The sequence below is a fragment of the Trachinotus anak genome, unplaced genomic scaffold (assembly GCF_046630095.1).
Source record: "Trachinotus anak isolate AG129_WGS33_773 ecotype Australia unplaced genomic scaffold, CSIRO_AGI_Tana_v1 ptg000004l, whole genome shotgun sequence".
Classification (NCBI taxonomy): Eukaryota; Metazoa; Chordata; class Actinopteri; order Carangiformes; family Carangidae; genus Trachinotus; species Trachinotus anak.
This window is the reverse complement of record NW_027273855.1, coordinates 15357026-15379108: the sequence shown is the minus strand read 5'-3', so window position 1 is coordinate 15379108 and position 22083 is coordinate 15357026. Positions and strand designations below refer to the sequence as shown.

At 38.6% G+C, this 22083-nt stretch overlaps 1 protein-coding gene across 3 annotated transcripts; it reads left to right on the top strand.

Moving 5' to 3' along the window:
* Window positions 1-1197: 1197 nt before the first annotated feature.
* Window positions 1198-21953, top strand: tead3a (TEA domain family member 3 a). Of its 3 annotated transcripts, none has more exons than XM_071476330.1 (13): window positions 1198-1447; window positions 7917-8158; window positions 14144-14208; window positions 14432-14494; window positions 16585-16596; window positions 16995-17105; window positions 17220-17263; window positions 17374-17435; window positions 17524-17657; window positions 17768-17938; window positions 19126-19266; window positions 19374-19526; window positions 20034-21953. In XM_071476330.1, the coding sequence occupies exons 2-13, from the start codon at window positions 8152-8154 to the stop codon at window positions 20145-20147; spliced, it is 1077 nt and encodes a 358-aa protein (XP_071332431.1). In that variant the 5' UTR covers window positions 1198-1447; window positions 7917-8151; the 3' UTR covers window positions 20148-21953. The 3 variants fall into 3 exon arrangements, with proteins under 3 accessions (XP_071332431.1, XP_071332433.1, XP_071332432.1); XM_071476331.1 differs by lacking the exon at window positions 14432-14494 and adding an exon at window positions 14598-14660 and having other exon boundaries at window positions 1234-1447; XM_071476332.1 differs by lacking the exon at window positions 16585-16596.
* Window positions 21954-22083: the final 130 nt, after the last annotated feature.

Sequence of the window (22083 nt, the reverse complement as noted above, 5' to 3'; positions counted from 1 at the left end):
TCAGAGACAACTCTAGACCACAGACACTCCTATATTGATATAAAAATACAATTTAAAATAATAAGAAAATAGCTGCTGTGTTTGGTTCATTAACTGATATAGGCCCTATGAAGAAAGAAAGCATGGAACACTGGGACAGTTGCCCAGCTCATAACCCATTCCTGGTTTCTGCAACATATGATTTTATAATTCTCATTAAATGTAGTTAAGAGCTAAACCAAGCAATGTATAAAGGACCTAAATCAGTTGGCAATAGCAAAACATTTGGGGACTTCACCTCAGCCTTAGGGGAGTTGTGATAAAAAATAATTGTTGGAATGATTCTATCTTGCCTCATGTTATGGGTGTTAATTACAGTGAATCAATTTAATAAAACACACTTGTATTTAGTAATATATATGAGCGCTGGCACAATACAAACCAAAATAATAACAGTCTTAAAACAAAGCAAAACAAATAAAATCATAACTTTGATACACTGTCCCTCTACAAGACCAGGGCTATAAGATTGGGTAATGAAGGACCCATCTTAGCTGATATTGCACGTTAGTGGTTCAAAGCCATAAAGTCATTTTGAGCCCTTAGAGGTTTTAGGCTCCCAGGCAGCTGTCTGCTTTGCACGGTCGGCGTTCCAGGTTTGACAAATATGAAGTAATAATATCCATTACTACAGTTTACTATTAATAACACCGTGATAGAAGTGTTTCTGTATGGTGAGCAGGTACTTTTGCTTCTTTCACCCCCATCAGAGAGACACTATGTTTAACAAAGGGGGGAATCTGTACTAAAAAAGATTGTCATGTAGGAAGAGAACAATTTGATTTGTTTAACTCAGACTAACTTCCCATAAACTGTGACATTTATTTTTACACAGAGCGAGGGCTGTGGATTTTGTCCCCAATGTACTTAAATATTATGATGGGTATGAGTATGAACAAGAATCCTGTTGCAGCGTGGGCATTGTTTTAAGGCAGGCGTAAAAAAAAAAAAAATCCCTCAGGATCACTGCGCTTGACCATAAATAACCTAAAGTCTAAGACACAGTATCGAACCCACACGTTTTTTAAAGATGATAATAACATCAATAACACCATCTTCCCCTGCCCCTCTCCTCTTCCACCAGGAGTCTGATGTCATGGGAGGAGTTTGCACTGGGACCCACAAAACTTTTGCTTGTGCTGCTTTCGACGCCACGCCTCTGTGCGTTTTCCTCCGCGCGTTGATTTCATACCAAACTCATACTTGGCATTCCGCCTTTTTTTTTTTTTTTTTTTTTTTTTTTCTTTCTCTCCTCTCCCTGGTTGTTGTTGAGTCAAACACGGTTCTTTTGTCGAGGAAATACTCACGAAACCGTAAGAAAACCCACCGTAGGAACAAACAAACAAAAGAAAAAGCACAAGGAGAGAAGCGTGTGCCTGTAAGAGCGGGGCAGGGAAGCCGTTGTAAGGTGAGTGCGCCCTCAGACAGTTCTTTGTTGTGTGCAGCAACTTTCGTGCTGCAGCAGCTGCTTCGCTTCGTGTGCGCTCGAAGTTTTGGGATTTTTGACATATTTCACATTTCCCCGCTGCCGCTTTGCTGATTCAGAGCCTCGTGTGTTTAGCAGGGAGCTCCTCTGTTATTTACTCGGTCGCTCGCAGGGTATTTGAAGTGACTCCCCAGCCGTCTCTCGAACTTACTTTGGAGTTTTTTCTTTTGAGGTATTATTAGCCCGCAAGCTAACCAACTAGCATGTCAGCTCGAGTGGGTTAGCGCTGACCTGTGTGTAACATATCCACCGAAGGGACGGAAAATAGCAGCTCTCCGTACACTTTAAAGTCTTTGTTCAGTGTTTTTTTTTTATTTTAAACGATCAGGGCCCAGCTAGATGGAAGTCTCCGTTTCCACCGGGGATCAAAGGCGGATTTTGCCAACTCACAGTTGGCTAAACGTCTCCCAACCGTTGAATGTGATTTAATTTTTCCCTTTACGTGCTAGCAGATGGGATTCATTTCTTGATATTGTGAAAGTTTCACCAGGATGTGAGACTGGTTTTACGGGTTCAACAGAAGTCAGAAAAGAAATGAATAAATAGCACCTTTGTCCCTCCCCGACACGATTACTTTGACTGAATTTTCAAACTGTGTGAGACGTGACCTTATGCCTGCGTTAAGGTAATGTTAGTGCTTAGAGCTTGATAGCGTTGCTATCGAAAATCGACAGCGGTCTTCGGTGATAGTAGTAGTATTCAAATGCAGGGGGAAATCTGGAAGTACTGTGATGAAATCAAGCCTGGTTAATCATAGTGTCACTGCTGTCCCCATTGGAGCAGAAGGCAGCCCGTAATGTGCATGTGCCTTGTCAGTGTTTGCTGAGCTCATAGCTTTATTTAGCTCAAAGCTCTGCCGACTTCTCACTGCGCTGAACAGCTGACCTTTTGGCCACTGGGGGCTATGTTGAAAACGGCAGAGCAGCATCTGACTTGAGTGAATTATGTCCTAACTTTAACATTTACCATAAGTCCCCCAGTGACAAAGCTGTGGCTCAGTTATTTGCACAGTTTCCCAAACCCCAGCCAAATTGCTCAGAAGTAACCTTACACTCATTCTTGATATGCACTTCCCAGCCACTTTATTAGGTCCGCCCATGCAATGTGATGCAGCCCAATCCAGTTGACAGTTTTACGTTTATTTAGATGGTGTGTTCATTTTTTGTTTTAAGTTTCAGAGAGGTTTAACTTAGTTCAACTGTATGTTTGTTATTGAGATCACTGGTATTGTGCTCGACTGCATTGCACTGTTAACATAGTGAATTATATATACTATATTGCATTGAAAGGTGCTTGTAATCTGTTTGTGAATGCGGTTGCAAAATATTCTAAAGACCTCTCCATGTAGAGGTCCATTTCAACACCACTGCAAACATGCAAACCTCAGCTACACCATGTTTGCAAACATGGTGTTGTTAATATTTCTCTGACAAACCAAACATTATCTTTCTAAAGATGGGATTCACGGCTCAGCAGTTGTATTGGATTGAATTTGATTTTACAGATGTACCTAATAAAGTGGCCATTGAGTGCACAATAGTGTGCTATTTACACTCAATGATGTAGATCAGTTGCAGTCATGTTAGAGTTAACTGAAGTGATTTAATCAAAGTTAACTCTTATGTTTTGTTGACATTGGTTTTACTTCCTCATTGGTGGCGGTCCCACAGACTTCACTGTCATATATGTAAAAATTGCTATATCAACCATATCTTAATTAATGCATTATGATCTTATTAAAACCTCCAATGCAGCAAAATACTGAATTGACAGCTCCTCCATTTTCCAAAATCTGATCTGTTTTGTCTGACTAACAGTCCAAATTCCAATGGTATTCAGTTTACTGTCATGTTGGACAAAGAAAAGCATCAAATCCTCACATTTGAGAAGGTAGAAACTTTTTTTTTGCTTAAACAATGACTAAACTGACCATTGATTAGAAAATAGTTCACTGTCCATTCTCCATCAATTGACTCATCGGTTATTGACTAATTATTGCACCACTTGTGTGGACATGAGCTTCGAGTTGTCCACCAAGACTGGAGTATTTCCATCTCAGAATGTTTTAAGGGCTGTTTAGAGGCCTGAAGAGGTCGAAGTATCCAGTATCTCCACCTAAGGTAGCAGGCAGCTTTATGACTTTTTGGGTGCTTAGTAGCTCTGAGGACAAAAGATATTAAAAAAGCTCTTCCTAATAATGAAGAGGCAACATTTACAAATGAAGTAATCCTTCACTGGTTAAACAAGGCTGTTAATGAAGGGATTTGAACTGTGATTTGCTCATCCTCCCAAAGGATGCCAACCAGCTGAGCAGATTTAATCTTAATCTTAACCATAACCATATTGGTCCAGTGTACACTATTACATGTTCTTTTTTATTACTAAAGAATTTAGTTTTTTTTTAATTATTATTATCATTTTTTTAAAAGAATAAATTCAGTACAGGATTAGAATATATTTTTAGGATATTTTAAATACAACTAAATACTGTTTCTAGAGCAGCAACAGTAATGTTCACAATAACAAAGTGACTATAAACTCAATAACTCACCAGAAACAAATCTAAAATGTCAGAAAAATAAATGATATATCTAAAATCAAAACACTGAGTGAAGTTTAGAAAGGATGAAGAACACAGAAATCCGTCAGTATCAGTCCTTCCTCCTGTCTTCTGTCCTCCCTCTACTGCTGGTGGAATTCACTTCCTGCAGGAACCCCCAGTAGAGAGAAGAAGAGATGGTTTGTTTCAACCTGTAGCTCAGTTTACAACAATTTGTGAACTTTTAAGATTCCTAGAAAACTAAAATAGACCACATACAGACAGCTTTTGTTTTAGCCTCTTCCTAACAGTTCACTATTAGCGTAACCAGCGTGCTGTGGTTGTGTAAAACATGCTGGCAGACTACTGGCAAAACAGTTGAAAACTAACTTGTAACATTTCAATGTGCTTGTTGAGCAGTTGGTTTCATAAATTACTTACTGGCCTCTTACTTTTTGGCCTCATTCTTTTTATTGCATTTACAGTAATATAAAGTGCAGTAATAGTTGTCAGCTCAAGTAATCCTCGAGTGATCTTTACTTCATCTGGTTCTGTAACCACCACATCCTCTCTGCTCTGCTGTTTGCTCCGTGTGTGTGTGTGTGTGTGTGTGTGTGTGTGTGTGTGTGTGTGTTAGGACCATGGAGCACTGCAGAGTGCAGAGAAGCAACACAGCCATCAAAGATAAAATAGAAAATAAATATGTTGTGGCTATTGTTGATATAGTGGCTAGCTGCCACAAAAAATTAATGTATGGGAATTGGGGATTTTGATGTCAACGTAGTTCATTACAGCGACTAATTGTGTTAGACCCACAGACAGCATCCTCTGAGTTGCTGACTTTCCACACAGTACTTTGAAGGCTGACACATCTTCTCCTCTTGAATATCAAAATGTTCTTTTATGCTTTGCTCTTTCCTAACCATCTCACCAGGGCCCGTCTAATCTCTATGGCAACAGCACAGTCCCGTCAGCAGTGATTGAAAATGGGAAGGCCCTGTGCAGAGTGTGTCCAATAAGCCCACCACAGCAGGGGAAGCTCAGTGACCACACTGATCCTCTGTGGTTCTCCTGTGGCCGGGACCATGTTAGCCACACTCTGGAAAACATTACACACCAGGCAGCACTTATGTTGCATATGTGTGCTTGTGTTTGAGGAGACTTGGAGCATCTTCAACAATAGCAAAAGAATGTGTAATTTCCTCATGTGGCCTAGGCAGGCAAAGTTGTGGGCTTCTGGGAAGTTCATATGGCTGGAGTGTTGCCTTTTGAGCTTGTTTCTCAAGGACACTTAGCTAAGGAAAATGATTAATGAGTCTCACCATCACTAACTATAGTCAATTTGTCATCTATCATCTTCCATCCACCAGTGTAACCTTCATAGCTAGACCAACTGCAAGTGTCTTCATTGACCTTGCCCAGTGTCTTTATAAATTTACAACCTCTTAATGTTTTTCCATTTTGTTTGTCAGGTCTTTAACCCTGGATGCCAGAGCTATTAATACACCCTGTACTCATGGAAGCTGTAAACAGCTTCAGATGAATATGATCTCGCTCTTGGTGAAGTGTGGAGACATCTGGAGTCCAAGAAATCTGTCACCATTCTCCACAGCCGCAAAGTTAATCCTGGTTTCATCTATCCATCAGAGTCCATGTGATGTAGATTAGTAAAACAAAGTTCAGGGCCACTCTTGATTTTAATGAACTGTCATTTGTCCTCCTTCATATAACTCCCAGATTTGTTTTGATTTGTTAGCCTGTACAAATAGGCACATTAGTGGGATTCAGTAATATTCAGTAATGTTTCTGAAAGGCAAGTGAAAGGCAAGAACAGCATTTCTGATTGATCTCCATTGCTAGTAGTGATAGAAGTAATGCCCTTTCCCATTATAATTTCCCTGAACCAAAGTAGCAGCAGCAGATTCTGTGTTTTATCCAACTGCCAATCCAAAACCCAAAGATATTCAATTTACTGCTATGCATAAGAATTGACTGACTGACTGAACAGACTGAAACTACTTATTTATTATCAGAATAGCTGCCAATGTATTCTCTGTCAACTGACTAATAGACAGTGATATTAATTGACAAATTTTTGAACCTCTACTACAAACCACCATCTTCAGATGGAATGGAGTTGTTTGTTGGTCTCTGTCCAGTAACAAAAACACCAGAGTTAGGAATTACAATTTTGATATATGGTATATTTTGATATAAATGAATTAAGGGAAACTGATGATAAGAAAACAGACTCATCCAGTCTTGGCTTTGGCTCATCCAGTAAATTAATTAGACAATAAATCAAACTTTTTCATCGCATTGGTGCAAATATCATAAAAGTACATTATTGCCATAAATCTGTCCTGCTCATTGGTATGCAACATTAATATCCACAATGGCTTTATCCACCCAGAAATATTAAAATAATCATTACCATGGTGTATATGATACGGCAAAATCTCTGAAGGTTGACAAATTTAGGTTTAGTCAAATATACGAAATATAAGAATATATGATCACGTTGCCCAACGCCAGTGGGTGTGGCCAATAACAAAGCAGGTGCTCACATTGTACTTGTTTGGGGAACCTCTTGTCCCCCTCTCCAGCCTCTAATACTAATGCCATGGGGGTTTTTTTCTTCTAGTTTTAAATTGAACCAGATTTTGTAACTTCAGTCATGTACAGTTCAGTTCAGATTAGAGTTTGTCCGATGCACCTGGATAAAACAGCAGTCTTCCCACAAATCAATTCTTCTTTGCTGCTCTAAAACAGTAGCTGACACAGGAAGTTGCACAATGCAGCCACCGGCAGCTGCTGAATTAGACTGGCAAGAAAAAATTGATTTCCTGCAAATATTGTAAGCCATTAGCAAAATATCAGCAATTTTGCAAAATGTTACACTAAAAAGTCCCACCAGAAAAAAGGCAACATGTACAGTATGCAAGGGTTTAATTTCGAGGGGTGGCACTAGTGTTAGGGCAACTAGTGGAGGAAGTTTTTATTTCAAGATTTATTTTTTAATGACTGATAGTCAAAATAGATAATAAAGAATTCTATCATTCATGTATCTGTTAATGTTTTACAAAGGGTTTAACCTGAGCCATGCCATACAACAATGACTATGCACTGAATATGCACTTTCCATGTACTTCTTAAAATGATCTCCTTGCACTTATTGAACAGATGTAGGACTTAGTACTTACTTCAAGATCTCCTACTGCTCTGAAGCTTTAATGCTGTCCCCCACTTCTAAGTCACTTCGGATAAAAGCATTCGCCAAATAATGTATGTGGAAATTATACATTCAACTTTGATTTGACATCTTCCTATGTACTGTGCTGCTTAGAGCCCATTTCTCCACTTCTCACATTCCAAAATAATTAATTTTAGAACATGTCCAGCCAATTCAGAGTTTTGGTTTATAATTGCTTTAATAGATGATTTAAAACTGGGCTGTGTTTTTCAAAACACCCAGGTGACAGCTACATTAGTTTCTTTAACCTTGCTGATTGCAATGCCGTTTTATCTAAATCATCAACTATCAAAACAAATACTGCTCTACTCTCACATTGTGGTAGATATTTTGGTCTAATGCTTTTTTAATGTAGAGGAAACCTAGGGTTCAGAATAGGAATTGTCATTTGGATTATTTCTATTATTTCTATTTTTGTTCCATAGTGGAATTTACCTTGATGATTATTATTACTTTAAATTAAAAATCCCCCATCAAAAGAATTATAAAATGTGATGTGTGATCATGTGGTTGAGTACATGATCTGTTGTTGCATGTCTCTCTAAAAGGTTTTACACCACCACCAGAATTATTAAAAACGTACTGTCTGTGTGTTCAAGGTGTGTTGTGGCTGGAGCCGTCATCATTGCGTCGGAGTGGAGTTGCCGTGGCAGCCCTGACGGGGCTCAGGAGGAAGGTGGCAATGGAGAAGGACTGGGAGATGGGGCAGACCGTGGCTTGGACGGTGACCCCGAGGGCGTGTGGAGTCCAGACATTGAACAGAGCTTTCAGGAAGCTTTGGCCATCTACCCTCCCTGCGGCAGGAGGAAGATCATACTTTCGGACGAGGGGAAGATGTATGGTAAGGAACACAACATATTTCTGTCTGAACATATTGGTATTTATCCTACTGTCCTATTATCTTCTCCTGCATCCAATCTCGTTCTTTCATATCTACTCCAAAGGCCAAAATAAAGTGATGTCGGGCTCGAGCTCTGGCTCTGAAATGACAATATATACCACAAGTTTTATTAGACAATCAGGCAATCAAATTTGCAAGGAAATCTACTGGCTGTAAAGCCACTTACCATTGTAAGCTAAACATAGTTTACAGTTATAATAAGGTTATAATCATGTATTTTAAATTATGAAGTAGTGCTGCGAACAATGATGATTTAAATTGAGATTTAAAAGTACAAAGATTCCCATATCCCATCTGTACACACTCTATCAACTTAAACCTTTCCAGAATAATATAAAACAAAAACTTTATTCCTGATGTTGTTTGGCTTTTCGAGGAACCAACACAAAGACCTGTAGTGATCTGCTGCGTGCACATTGGAAGCAAGTGGTTTACTGATTCTTGTTAAGACATCAGTTTGTACCCAGGTGATCTGCTGGTGATTTAGACAGTGGGGTCAGAGCATAGGACAGGTTAACATTTTAGGTCAGGTTAGGATTAACATATTAGGATTAGCAGATGTTGCTTAACTGCTTCGTAATTGCCAAGTGACTCGTTCATGTTGGTCTATGGGAATGCATAATGAGCACTGTAGCGCATGCCCTCATGCAATGTGACCTTTGTTTGTTTTTAGTAAGATCTTTTCAGGATGCTGCCTTTGAGTAGAGCTTTGATGTAATTTGATCATTTCTTCCTACTTCATTGAAGACCTTGGCCAGCGCCCAACATTCTCTGCATTTTTTTTTTTTTTTTCTTCTTTGGCTGTGAGTTGCCATTACCGCCTGTAGCAGTCTGTGTCGTGCATTTGTGTATGTGTGAGTGTCTGTTGTGAGGGGAAACAGGATATGTGATCCCATGCGACAGAAAGGGAAAGTTTGTTTCAGCATTGCGGCATTTTCTCCTTTTGTGGAAATGTGGGCTCACTGTGTTGACCACCCCCACTTCCCTCTCAATAAATAAGGATTGTCCCACTGGCACACACAGTCACACACTGAAAAGTGACACTGACACTAAGAACATAATACCCATGCTCCTGTTAACCCACCAGTTTCTCATTTTCAAGTCACTGCCTCTTCATACAATATTGTGATAAACTTTGAATAACCTTTTTCTTTCATTTAAAAAAATTTTTTTTTTGCCAAATTAGTTGTGATTTATGAAAATGCATAATTTATTTGTTTTCTTTTATAAATGAATACAAAAATATTAATTAATCCCATCCTACATCATAAAATCTACCAACAAGTCAAGGTTTATCAAGCGAAGTACAGACTTTCATAGTGATTTTTAAATTACTGATTACTACACGTTACCTTATTATCTTGTATGTGCCCTTTAGTAGTGTATCTGCTTTCATCCATGTGGCAGATTTTACAGAAATGTTAATGGCAGTTTACCAAAGCGTCTGTTACATATGAAAGAATGGAGGTCCTTTTCAAACATGAAGCAAGCAATGCATTAAGGGATTACAGTTCATATCAAGTGGCTCATGTGGATAGATATGGATATACATAACAGTCAAGCAGTTAGAGCCATTTAGTGTTGTTCACTAAGTTCACTTAGCTGGAACACTCAACTTCAGAAATATGTATCACTTCACGCAGCGGTTAAAACCAGAAAAAGACAAACATTTAAACTATATAAGGAGTCTACAATAAACAAAATCCCACGCTCTACTTAGTTGTTTGTAGTTTGCATATTGCAGCTATATCCAAAGACACTGCGGGAAAACTGCAGATTGTGTGGGCTGGTGGGTGAAATAATACATAAAGTATGAGGAAAATATTATTTGCGTTCTCTAAAATGTGAAAGTATTTTAAGATTCATTTTTCATTTTTCATCATGTGTGTAAACTGCTGAATTCATTTTGAGTTATCGTTTATTTTGAGCATTGTTTGTGTTTGGGAAGTTGAAGTGACATTCAGAATTTGAGTACAAATAGATTAAAAATGTCAGACTGTATTCAAGCTGTTGTGTAAATACCTGTTTCCATTTGCATTTAGCCAAAAATTGACAGCTGTTACTTTAAATAGATGTTTTATTTAAAACCAGCTTACTTCAGTGTAATTTGTTACTCTATCATCATGCGTGATATCCAGCTGAGAAGTAATGATAATGTGATCAACTGTAGGTCTAAATCACTCTAAATCATAAAATATAATTTGAGTTTCGAGTGCAGGGCAGTTGGATTATTCATGCATTCATGCAAATTTGGATGACATCATAGTTGAATCACACATCACCATTACCTGTGTATAAAAATATAAGATTTACCTCAGTACATGTTATAACTTTAATGTATCCTCCCACTTTAATAAGACCAGTTATTGAGCGCAGTTTCACTGCTTCTGTATTTGCTCTCAGTCATATGTTACTAGCATGATGTCACCCTGGATTACGGTTTCAAGCATGTGTTCCAAAATTAGGATGATCAGCAGACAGATCACTTGCTCTTGCACTCATAAGGTCAAGCACATAAAACAAAGGCTACTTGTTTTAATGATAATATTTTAGTGACATTGGTAAACACAAGGACTGAACACACTTCAATCTACTTGTGTAAACTCCTGCAAAAAATTGGTAAGAGTGCATTGAGACTTCATTGAGGGTTTGAGCCCATATTTACTTACCTCTGAGAACTGCATTGAATAATGCTCTATAGAACCAACTTAGAAGTAAAACAGTTCAACTTGAGTGTGAAAAATGACACACATTTATCAAATGTGCTGCTACTTGCATTAAAGTATAAGAGTTTCATTTTAGAGAAGTGAACTGAGACAAGGATTAACCCCACATCTGCCACATTGTTCAGTGAATTTTTTTCTGTCACAAAAATGAAATCTGACATATTCCTGATATATAGATATACAAATATGGATGAAGTAACTTTTTTTTGCAATGCAAACAAAAGCAAAGCCATTCTGAATTATACATATACTGTTTCTGTACTGCAGCTATCTAGGCTCTACCTTGAACCACTGTAAGAGACCAGAGCTCTCTTAAATTTAATTACATTTTCAAGCCCAAAGAAATTTCCTAAATATCTTTTGTTCTTATGTTTGCCATAGGAGTAAAACTTTCACTCATTTTATTTCTACCTTTTAATAAATATAGGCTTTCGTGAACAAAACCTAAGACTTAATAAATCAAATCTTTTTGGGGATGTGGTTGAATTTCTTTTGTGGTAGTTGCCAATTTACAGACTACATTTTACAGGACTAATGCAAATTAGAACAAGGGCTTCATCTATGTTGGAGTTGAGGGGAGAAACCGATAAATTTACATGAAATTACATGATTCTTCCGAATGAGCATAGTTACTTGCAAAGGATGTTCATCTTGCAATGTAATACCATGTTTCCTAACTTCTCATCTTTCTATTCTGTTCTCTTGCTGAAGTGTAAATTAGATGCTGTACAGCAAATGGGACATGTGTTGAGTTCTGATGAAAAACCATTTGGCCTTTTGTGGAGAAGTAGTAGGCTGCACGAAAGTGCATGTGTCCTGTTTTGGGAATTGGAGCAGACTGCTGTGTCTGAGTCAGCCCCTTTTGTTGATTTTGGGGAATTCTGTGTTCTGGTAACTTCTCAGAGCCGATGTGACTCAGCCTGATGTAACCTAAGTCCCAACAGCATCGCACCACTTCCCAGAAAGCAGGAAGGTGATGTTGATGATGTTAGTCCACGTGTATATGTGATTAATTGGTTGCAGCAGCAGTGGAATCAGTATGTAAGGTTTCATTTAATCTCCTTTATCTTTAACCTCTCTTTGGGTTTTCTGACATTTGCAGGAGAGTGAATCAAAAGCTACTCACCAGTTACGATTAGAGACAAATGGGTCATCAGGTGTGGGTTGGAGCTGGGGGAGGCAGAGAAAGAAAGAGCTGACCAGGCAGTCTTTAGTGACCACATTCTGGAAGTCTGTTAACTGTATGATGACCCCTCCTCTTTTTTTCCCTCCATTCCCATCACTTGTCTGTCTGCTTCGGAGCTCAGCGAGCCAGCCAGCAAGCAAGATCAAATCTGACTCAAAATTAACACAGGTTGTCCTAAATGGGAATAGCATACAGCTACATAACTGAAAGCTTGACAGGCAATGCAACTGCATGTGTCTTAGTGTTTGAGACACCTCACACCGAGTACAGTCACATTAAACTCCTGGCTTCAATTCAAATGCTCTCTGGGGATAAAAGGTTTCCACATCATCTTTGTCTTCTTGTTTCACACCATAGCTTGATCTGTGAATCTGTGAACCTGTGAACCTAAACACACAAGTGACAAGTTAATCCTCAATGTCACTGTGACCTCTGGGCTGAAAAACATGAAGGACTTAGGGGTCTTGCCAGGTTTGTTATGATTGTACTTAAGAAGATTAACATTGTAAGATACAAACCAAAATAGAGACTGTCTGGTTTGCTCTGTTGTAGTAGACTTGAGATCAAGTTCTGATTAAGTTTGGCTCAAATTTAAAGTATTTCTGCCCTTTTCATCACTCTCTTTTAGGTTCAGTGAACAAATGAGCTTGGTTGCACCAGTAGTTATAAGAGTGGTTTAATTAAAAGCATGTGGGTCTCTTTTTGTGAATGTACGACAGAGAAAAACTAAGGCACGACCCTTGGACATTCATTTGATTGGCTCTGGATGCATGCCAGTGAACAGTGTCCTACATCTGAGTCAGGCATTATTAAATTTGGTCTATAATAAATTAATCATAAAATTTTAACAGTCATTTTCTGTCAACAAAGTGATTACATTTCCCCAGAAAATTGCACAATTGAGTTTTGAACATTAATTCTGACCAGTTTTAGATCATAATAAAGATTATAGGGCCTTACATGCTGCAAGACTTTTGGCGATTTTGCTAACAAAAGGGGGCCAGCAAAAGGGGACCATTTGCTACTAACTAGGTGTACTATATTAATGTGCATACTGAGGGAAGGCTCTAACAGAGAGGTAACTGAGTGGTTGGTCACATTTTAGCAGAAGTCATGTTCTCTTTCAGTGTTCTTTAGGAAAATGTTGAACTCCTGTCTCCTCACTCAATGTACAGTAAGTCTGCTGACTACCATAAATTCTCAGAAAAGCCTGTATTCAAATAATGGCCTTGGGCAAGGCCAGCATGAACAAATGAAGTATGGTCTTTGCCTACTACAATAGATAGTACACATGATATCACATGATAAATTCAGTATAATGTATCACACCATGAATTCATCAGTACAGCAACAGTCATTTCATGCTCACCACTCTACTGCTCCTAGTTTCTCTTTTTTTAACAGAAATAATATTTTTAGTCTTTATTTAACTTTACTTTGTACTCCTGAATAATGTTAAGTTACTGTCCACAAAATCCAACACTCTCTTAAGTTTTTGCGGTGGTTTGTTTTCCAAAATAAAACCCTATTTATAAAGAGAATACTACTAGAACTTTACTGTGAAAAATCTGTGGATTTTCATTCATTGTTGCTTTGGGGAACAAGGTTAAATGGAACACCTGACATGACTCTTGCTGCACTGATGGAATTAGTGCAGTGGAAATGGCCATCATATTGAATTTATCAAGACAACAGGTAAACATGGTGGAGTTTTGAGCTTATACTAAAGGGTGACCTGGGGAAATGAAAAATAAAAGCCTGTTTCTCTCTGCCACTGAGGTACTCAAAGGCCCCAGCCAGTATTTAAAAATGTCCGCTAATTAGTTGAATAAAGGAAACTTAATAAAATGGATCACCGATCCTTGCAGGTTGTACCAGCCCCATCAGGTTCTTACTCTAAGGCATCATAGTAAAACACAGTCATTTTGTGTGTGACTAAGTTGTTAGGATGGCAGAACATATTTTTGTTTAAATGCTCATGTCTGATCTCATCTGTTACTTTCTCAATTCTAGGTCGAAATGAGCTGATAGCTCGGTATATCAAGCTACGAACAGGGAAGACACGCACACGCAAACAGGTACGCAGATGTTATTGAGGACATCAGTATTTACATGTGTTAAATATAATGGGATTTGCCAGATGCAGCTCCCATACCTCCTGATATGCTTTTTTTTTTTTTTTTTTGTAAATTACTCATTCACCTTGTAAAAGTGATTATTAATGGACCATTGTCATTTAAAATTTCAAAAAATCATCTTGTAAATGTGTTTGTTTTCATGGGGGTAACCCTGGCCCCATAGGTGTCTAGTCACATTCAGGTTCTGGCACGTAAGAGGGTACGAGAATACCAGGCGAGCATCAAGGTGGGTCCCCGCGGAATCAGCTCTCTCTTCCCTCTGTAGTCACATCCCCTCTTCTTTTCCTTTTCTTTTTCTTTTCTTTTTCCTTTATCCTGTCTTTCTTCAGGTCTCTAGTCACCTGCAAGTCTTGGCCAAGAGAAAGTCTCGTGAGATTCAGTCTAAGCTGAAGGTACACACGCTCACTGCCTTTGCCATGCTAGCTGCTTCGCTCTGCATGTGCCCCAGATCCGACTTAACTCACTGAACCAGCAGAGATGTCTTTGTCAGAGCTTATGGCAGGCTCATACTTCTCTGTGAGGGTGTTACAGTTGACCTGCACCTCCTGATAAATGTAACAGTATGTCACGGGGGTTCAGGGAATATGTGGACACCACAAGAACTGTAATTGGTCAGTATAGTCTACAGACAAATTTGATAATGATAGGATGTTAGGATGGGGTTCAATAATATTTTGTCAAATCCAAATCCAAAATCCATATCTGAATCTAATCTGAATCCTGTCAAACCCCTTAAGGAATCTTATTAGGTTTAACTAATGGCTGAAATAACTACAACTCAAAGATGTTTAATTACATTTTGTTGGCTCTGAAGGGAGAAACACTAGTTTTTAGTGACAATCTAACTAACGTTCACAGTCTGTACCGACAATTAGAAAATTAGATGATCAATTAACAGCTGTAACCTACTGTAGTTCAAGGGATACCTTCTTCAAGTACTGTAAATCCTGATTTGGACCTAATAAATCGTCCAGATTAAACATTTTTTTGTTTTTGTTTGTATGATTTAAAATTAGATTATTTCTCTAGAGTCACCACTCAGTTAGTCCCCGTAGAACTACAAAAATACCTGTGATCATACAGCAGTGTTTACGATACAGAGTGATGTGTTACTTCACAAACTTTTCATCAGCCATTAAGGAGTTAATGATGATGAACATAAAGATGATTTAATCTGCCACTGGCAATGTCTGTCTTCTTATATAGCTGCCAGGCATTATATGTTTACTATTCTCTCTCATTTGATAAGAGATTCAATAGTGTCAGAGCTTAACAAATCTGGAATGGAAATGGATCAAGCTACTGGACCCCATCCCTAATTGCATGACATATCCATGAAATGTTGTGGTGATGCCACAGTTCCTATATTAACATCTAAGGCAGGGCCACTGGAACACCTTGATGGAGAAGAAAAAATCCAGTTAACAAAGAGTTAGGCACATGATGGCGATATCATTAGGGCACTGAGATAGTGTTATTTAATATGTGTGGGAACGTGGCGTGGCAGGCTCAGGCTTTGCATATTCATTACATTATCAGACATTTTCTTTGGTTGCTTGTATGCTTTAAGGACTCATTCATTTGCTTTCTGTCGATATTTGAAGTTGTGTGGCGTTGCTCAGTATAAAAGCCAGGTTTTCCGAGTGTGTTCGTGTATCATCATTTGTAATTTTTGTTACAATGCATGGCAATAATGTTGACTTTTTTTAGAGTTCAAGAGGTTTGTGGCCTTGGACAGAGTTGCATGAGAATCAGTATCTGGCATGGTTGGCCTAAGCATGTAAATGGCTGTAGTAATGCACATGAAGACCTTCATACACACAAACATGAAAGGGGTTTTTGATGAGCCCCTCAACCGTAAATTTCAGTTTTCTCCTTTGATACATTTCTGATCTCCATGTTCTTGCTCTTGAACATTTCCCTCAGTTCTTTATATCTTTTCTGTTATAGCACTTTTCTTGTGGTTTTACCGTACCCTGTAATAAAGGCTGTATGTGACATCATTTTGCACCAAAGGCATTTAATTTGCTGCTCTCTAATAAACATTTGGAGAGGATAACTTGCTCAGATTTCCAGGTCAGTATATTTCCCAGCTTTAAGATGGCACAGATTAATAGGATGTAGCGTGTACTGTTAATGTAAGACGAATGTTTTTGAGCTTAGTGTTTGGGATGAGGTAGGTTTGTAGTTTAGTCACTTCTAGCAGTTCTGTGTAGTGAGCAAGGTGTTTTCCATTATTGCCTAACAGTGATTCTGTGACCTGCTTTCAATTTGAATGTACTGAAGTTAATTAATATCGTGTCTTTTCTGCCATAGGCCATGAACTTGGTAAGTTTTGGTTATACAACTACAGTTTTCTGCTTCAGGCTTTATGCTTTGTGGTGGGCATCACATTACTGCTAGTCCACAGTGCAGTTCTTCTGCCAGACTCAAAAATCCTGCTCATTACTCTTTTGTTTTAGTGGCTTTAGTTAAATACTGGTGATGGCTCCAGTTAGCTCTCCTAGCCTGCTAGCCTGGTGCCCCTCCTGCTTCGGCATCCCCCTGTATCTGCTTTGCACTCTGTCCTGTCTTCCCCCATTACTGCATCATGTTGAAGTAAGTTGGCTGGCTCACTGTCTAAACTGGCCTTGACGTTTTGCTGACTCTGTAATAACCACATTTTTTTGCTAGGTTTTTCAGGATGGAGCTGTTTCATTGTGTATTACTGTGTCTCTCTCGTTCAGGACCAGGTATCCAAAGACAAGGCACTGCAGACAGTAGCCAACCTCTCATCAGCTCAGATTGTGTCTGCGAGTGTAATGAAACCCCAGACTCCTTTCCCTCCACCAGTCAGAGTGAGACACAAACACAGACACACAAACATCTGTTGTTTTTTTTTTTTTTTTTACCTTCTGGGTAAAAGTCTCAGTAACACTATCTGCCCTCTTTCCCTTCTTTCCTTTGTGTAGTTTTGGCCCGGCCCTGTGCCAGGACAGCCTGGACATTCTCAGGAGTAAGTATCACTGGCAGATTAGTTGGTTTTGTTTGTTTAAAATCGGAGATAGTTTTATGATTAAGATGGGACAGTTATTAATTTTAGAGTTTCTGCTCTTACGTTTACAGCATTAAGCCCTTTGCACAGCCACCATACACTACACTACCAGCCCCTGTCCCTGCACCTATCAGTAAGTGTGAACACAAACAGACTGATTTCACTATTTACTCTGATTGTTGTCATGTTAATGATGTTCTCCTGGTTTCAATGTTTGGCAGGTTATGAGCCCCTCCCACCCCCTCGCCCTGCAGCTATAGCAGCTCCTGTGTGGCAAGACAGAACCATCGCCTCAGCAAAACTACGGCTACTGGAGTACTCTGCTTTTATGGAGACCCAGAGGGACAGAGAGACGGTACAGACATCCAGACATTTTTAATGAAAAGTCAACAGTGTCAAATTTTGCCCCTCCCTTTTCTCCCTTTTTTCCCTTTCTTTCTTACCATTCTGCCTTTCCTCCAACAGTACAAACACCTTTTTGTACACATTGGCCCATCAAACCCGAGCTACAATGACCCTGTATTGGAGTCCATAGATGTGAGGCAGATTTACGACAAGTTCTCTGAGAAGAAGGGAGGCCTGAAGGAGCTGTATGAAAAAGGGCCACACAACGCGTTCTTCCTTGTCAAGTTCTGGGTCAGTACTCAAAACTAGAGTTCCCACTGAGGGGCATGTGTAAATCCAGTGAATTTGACAGAATAGGGAATGGCGAAATGATTTATTCCATTCAATGCATTAGATTAATTGATTATTGATAATCTGATTTTTTTTTTTATCTTACAATGTCGAACTGACAGTCTCACATTAAGCTATAGCTAATGTCGAAATAGAGAATCTCCTCTCACCTGAAGATGCTTATTATACTTTTATCCACGTGAGTGAATGACAGACACAACTGTGTCACATCAGGAGCAGCACACAGCGCCTGGTTCTGCAATATGTCTCTGTCATAGCAGTTACAGTTACCCACAGAATCACTTCCTCTTTAGCGATTTTGTCAACAAAATAAAGGTGCAAGAAAGTTTGTTTTTTTTCTGCAAATTTATAGTTCAAACAAGCTTTTATTATGAAAATTTCTGACAGGAAGTGTCAAAGGTTCTGTTGCTTGCTTGATAGACCTCTGAAATTGCAGACATATGATGTGATATGAAAAAAAATAACACCAGTTCAATGAATCAGTCAAACGTATGTGACTGTGGCCGGACAGTAAAGTAAATTTAAGTTGCATTTTTTTCAATCAGTTTCTTAAATTAGCCTTTGATTATGTTCTGGACCGCCATGTAATGGGTAAGGAAAAAATTGGCCCGAGGCCAAACTTACTTGCCGACCCCTGCATTAGATAGTTGTTGTACATTACATAGCTCTCTTTACAGTTTGAGGTCATAACCTTCTACACCACATGGGGGAAGCAAAGCTCATGTGATGCTGAAGCAAGGGTATAAACAGGAAATAACTTAGTAGTTGCTTGTTAATAATAATAATAATAGTAATAATAAACATTATTTTTTATTGCCGTTTTCTTAACAAAATCACAGTGTTTTACAGAAAAATTAAAATGGATAAAAGAGAAAGGCCAAAGAGCCTGAGCATAGTAGAATTATTAAGAAGTATTTATTAACTCTCCTGCTCATTTTCATAGGCAAGAAAACAAGAAATGTACTTTAAGTTCATGTTCAAGTTCATTTACTCTACATGTAGAGTCACAGGAAAATTAAAAAAAAAATACTTTAGGAACCACAGTAGTAACCTTGACCCAGATATACGCAGGAATACACACATTCAATCTCTTTTCACAATGTCCATCTTTTGTGTGGTTGATCCAGGCGGACCTGAGCAGTGACACTGAGGAGGGCTCTGGTGCCTTTTACGGTGTGAGCAGCCAGTACAGCGGAACAGAAAACATCACTATCAGTGTCTCAACAAAGGTCTGCTCCTTTGGTAAACAGGTGGTGGAGAAGGTGGAGGTGAGAGAATCAACCCAGTATTTTGATAGACATGAAGTATTTTGTATCAGCCAACATCAACATGAGTTTAAATTGTGATGCATGTGTGTGGATTCCTCCTCATTCAGACAGAATATGCACATATGGAAGGAGGAAAGTACGTGTTCCGTATCCATCGTTCACCCATGTGTGAATACATGATCAACTTCATCCACAAACTCAAACACCTGCCAGAGAAATACATGATGAACAGTGTACTGGAAAACTTCACCATCCTACAGGTAGTGTATTTTTTTTTGCGTTGCACCACTTGATGGTGCAGATGTAATACCCGCTCCCGCAGGTTCGATGCCTTTTGGTGAACCTAACATGATAGATAGAGGAGAGAGATGAGAGGAAGTGCAGACTCAACTGTTGTCTCTAATGCATTGTTTCAGCTTCAGTCAAGTTAACAAACCAAACTGTTATAGAGAAAATTTGCACACTTTCCACCACTGATTTGTAAAAGTGGACCATAGCGTTCCTTAAAATTACAATTTTTCTTTAGCAAAAAATCGTGTCCCTAATGAGCTAACTTGCTTTAGCAGAAATTAGTCATATTTTCAACTGTTTCCTGGCAGGTTTTAGAGATTTCCCACCTGCCCTCTCCTGAAGTCTGTGATCTTATCTTTAGTTTCCCTGGTGTTTAGCTGCAAATTAAAATTACAGTTAATAATCCTCTCCTAGATTCTTTTACTTATTTCCTTCATGTCTATCTCTGCACTTGTGTTTGTTCCTTCTCTTGTTAGGTGGTGTCCAACAGAGAAACTCAGGAGACTCTGCTGTGCATCGCCTTTGTGTTTGAAGTATCCACTAGTGAACATGGAGCCCAGTACCATGTTTATCGACTAGTTAATGACTAGCAGCACGCTGCGTGCTTGCAGAGACTCTCCACAGACTTTTTTGATGCATAGAGCATAAACACTATTACCAGCTCAAACACACAGAAACCCCACTCCTCTACTCTAAACACACTCTTGTTTTAACAGACCAACAGTCCCACTGTAGTCACACCTGTTGTTTAATGTGTATGCATTTCCATCGCTGCAAACTAGGCCTACATCACTCTGCAACATCCCATGCCTTAAAACACTAAAGTCACAAAAATGTCTCACCTTGTGAAACTGATTGTGCAAATCTCTCAATGTCAAGATCAAATTATCACAGTCTATTATACTGTATGTATTAGGCTTTTTTTTTTTTTTTTTTTAATGAGAAATTTGATTTACTGACAAACATATGATCAAGACAAAAAAAAAGAAACAAGCAAAAGAGCAAACTATATTAAAACAAGTTTAATATGTGATATTTGAGAAAGTGGGAAAGTGTCTGTGATGCACTAAAAATGAATGTTATTCATTTCTATGGACTTATTCATGTATACGCATTTATGTCACAGGTGTGACTGATGTGAGACGAGTTTGAATATAGGTTGGTAAACAAATCATTTAATCAGTGTTAATGTAACTCTGCCACAATGACTATTTCTTCTACAGTTTGTATTGTCTCTGTAAGGTGGGAATTGAATGAGCCTATAATGGTGTATCTTCTATCACTGCTTTAAGTGGAGTCGTGATCTGCAGTTTGATTAATCAAAACTCTTAAGGATCATACGACACAAAGAATGAGTGTGCCTCTTCTCAGAATATAATGCACTACATGTAAAAACATACAAGTCATATTTATATTTGAAACACAGTGTCAAAAGTGTAAGGAGAGCCATCATTTTAGGTGTTTTTGTCGTTTTAAAGGTTTCCAGTGGTACGTGGTTTGGAGGGAAAAATTAGCTCAAATCTCAAGGAGGTGTTAAAAAGTTTGACTCACTCGTCTTTGGAAACAACAAAATGGTTCACAGACAGTTTCAGATTCAGTTCACACTTGGGTGTCAGCAGCATTTTGAATGAAAGAATTACCATTACTGTTCATAGACACGATACTGTTTTTACTCTGACTGTGTGGGCTTGCTGCAGTATTTCTACCTCCACGTGAGTTGGGATAAGAATGTGCTTTGGTTCATAAAGCCTTAACCTGAGGAGCACTGATGTATAGGTTGTGTACACTACACTTGCAAAGGTACTGTTTTATAAGCCAAAACAAGGTAAAAAAGACTTGTTTTTGTAAAGATGATCTTTGATCTTTTTTTGTATTTTACCAGCACAGCTAGAAGTGTTACACTAAACATCATAAATGATGAGTGTTTCGGTTTTTTTCTTTTTTGATGTATGCAAAATTATGTCTGGTACAGACAACACTAAGGTTGCCCATAGTGCACTGGGGTAGATTTTTGCCTGATAACACTAACAAACTATCCAACTGACACTTGCTTTTTTTCTTTTGTTGTATGTAATGTTTTTGATTTCTGGTACACATGGCTACCAGCATTTTTTTAATGGTAAATCTTATTTGACTATCACGCCCTCTCCTGGCAGGATCATTTTTAACCATGTGGAAGGTAATGATTTGTCTTTTGACATTGTATCATGACAGTTTTTAAATAAGATCATTTAATATTCACTGTGTGGTCGGCCAATATTGTTTTATTTTATTATGTCTTTCCTGTCTGTATACTCTGGTTGGCTGTGCCTCATCACTCCTTTGGTCTGGTCTGCTCAGTGAATTAAATCTGTGCCTTCATGCTGTACCAATAAAATCACAAGATGTTTGCAGAATGGTGTAGCCTTTATAGTCTTGATAGTAACATTTAAAGAGCTGAGAGAGGAAATCATTATTAATATAACCTAATTGTCTTTGACATTTTTAACCGTTGTAGTTAAGTGAATTTCTAAACTTTCTTAAGTA

Coding starts and splice junctions, on each gene's coding strand:
- tead3a (XM_071476330.1), top strand. Junction 17,106..17,219: donor CTTTCCCTCCACCAGTCAGA/GTGAGACACAAA, acceptor TCCTTTGTGTAG/TTTTGGCCCGGCCCTGTGCC. Junction 17,658..17,767: donor CCCAGAGGGACAGAGAGACG/GTACAGACATCC, acceptor TTCCTCCAACAG/TACAAACACCTTTTTGTACA.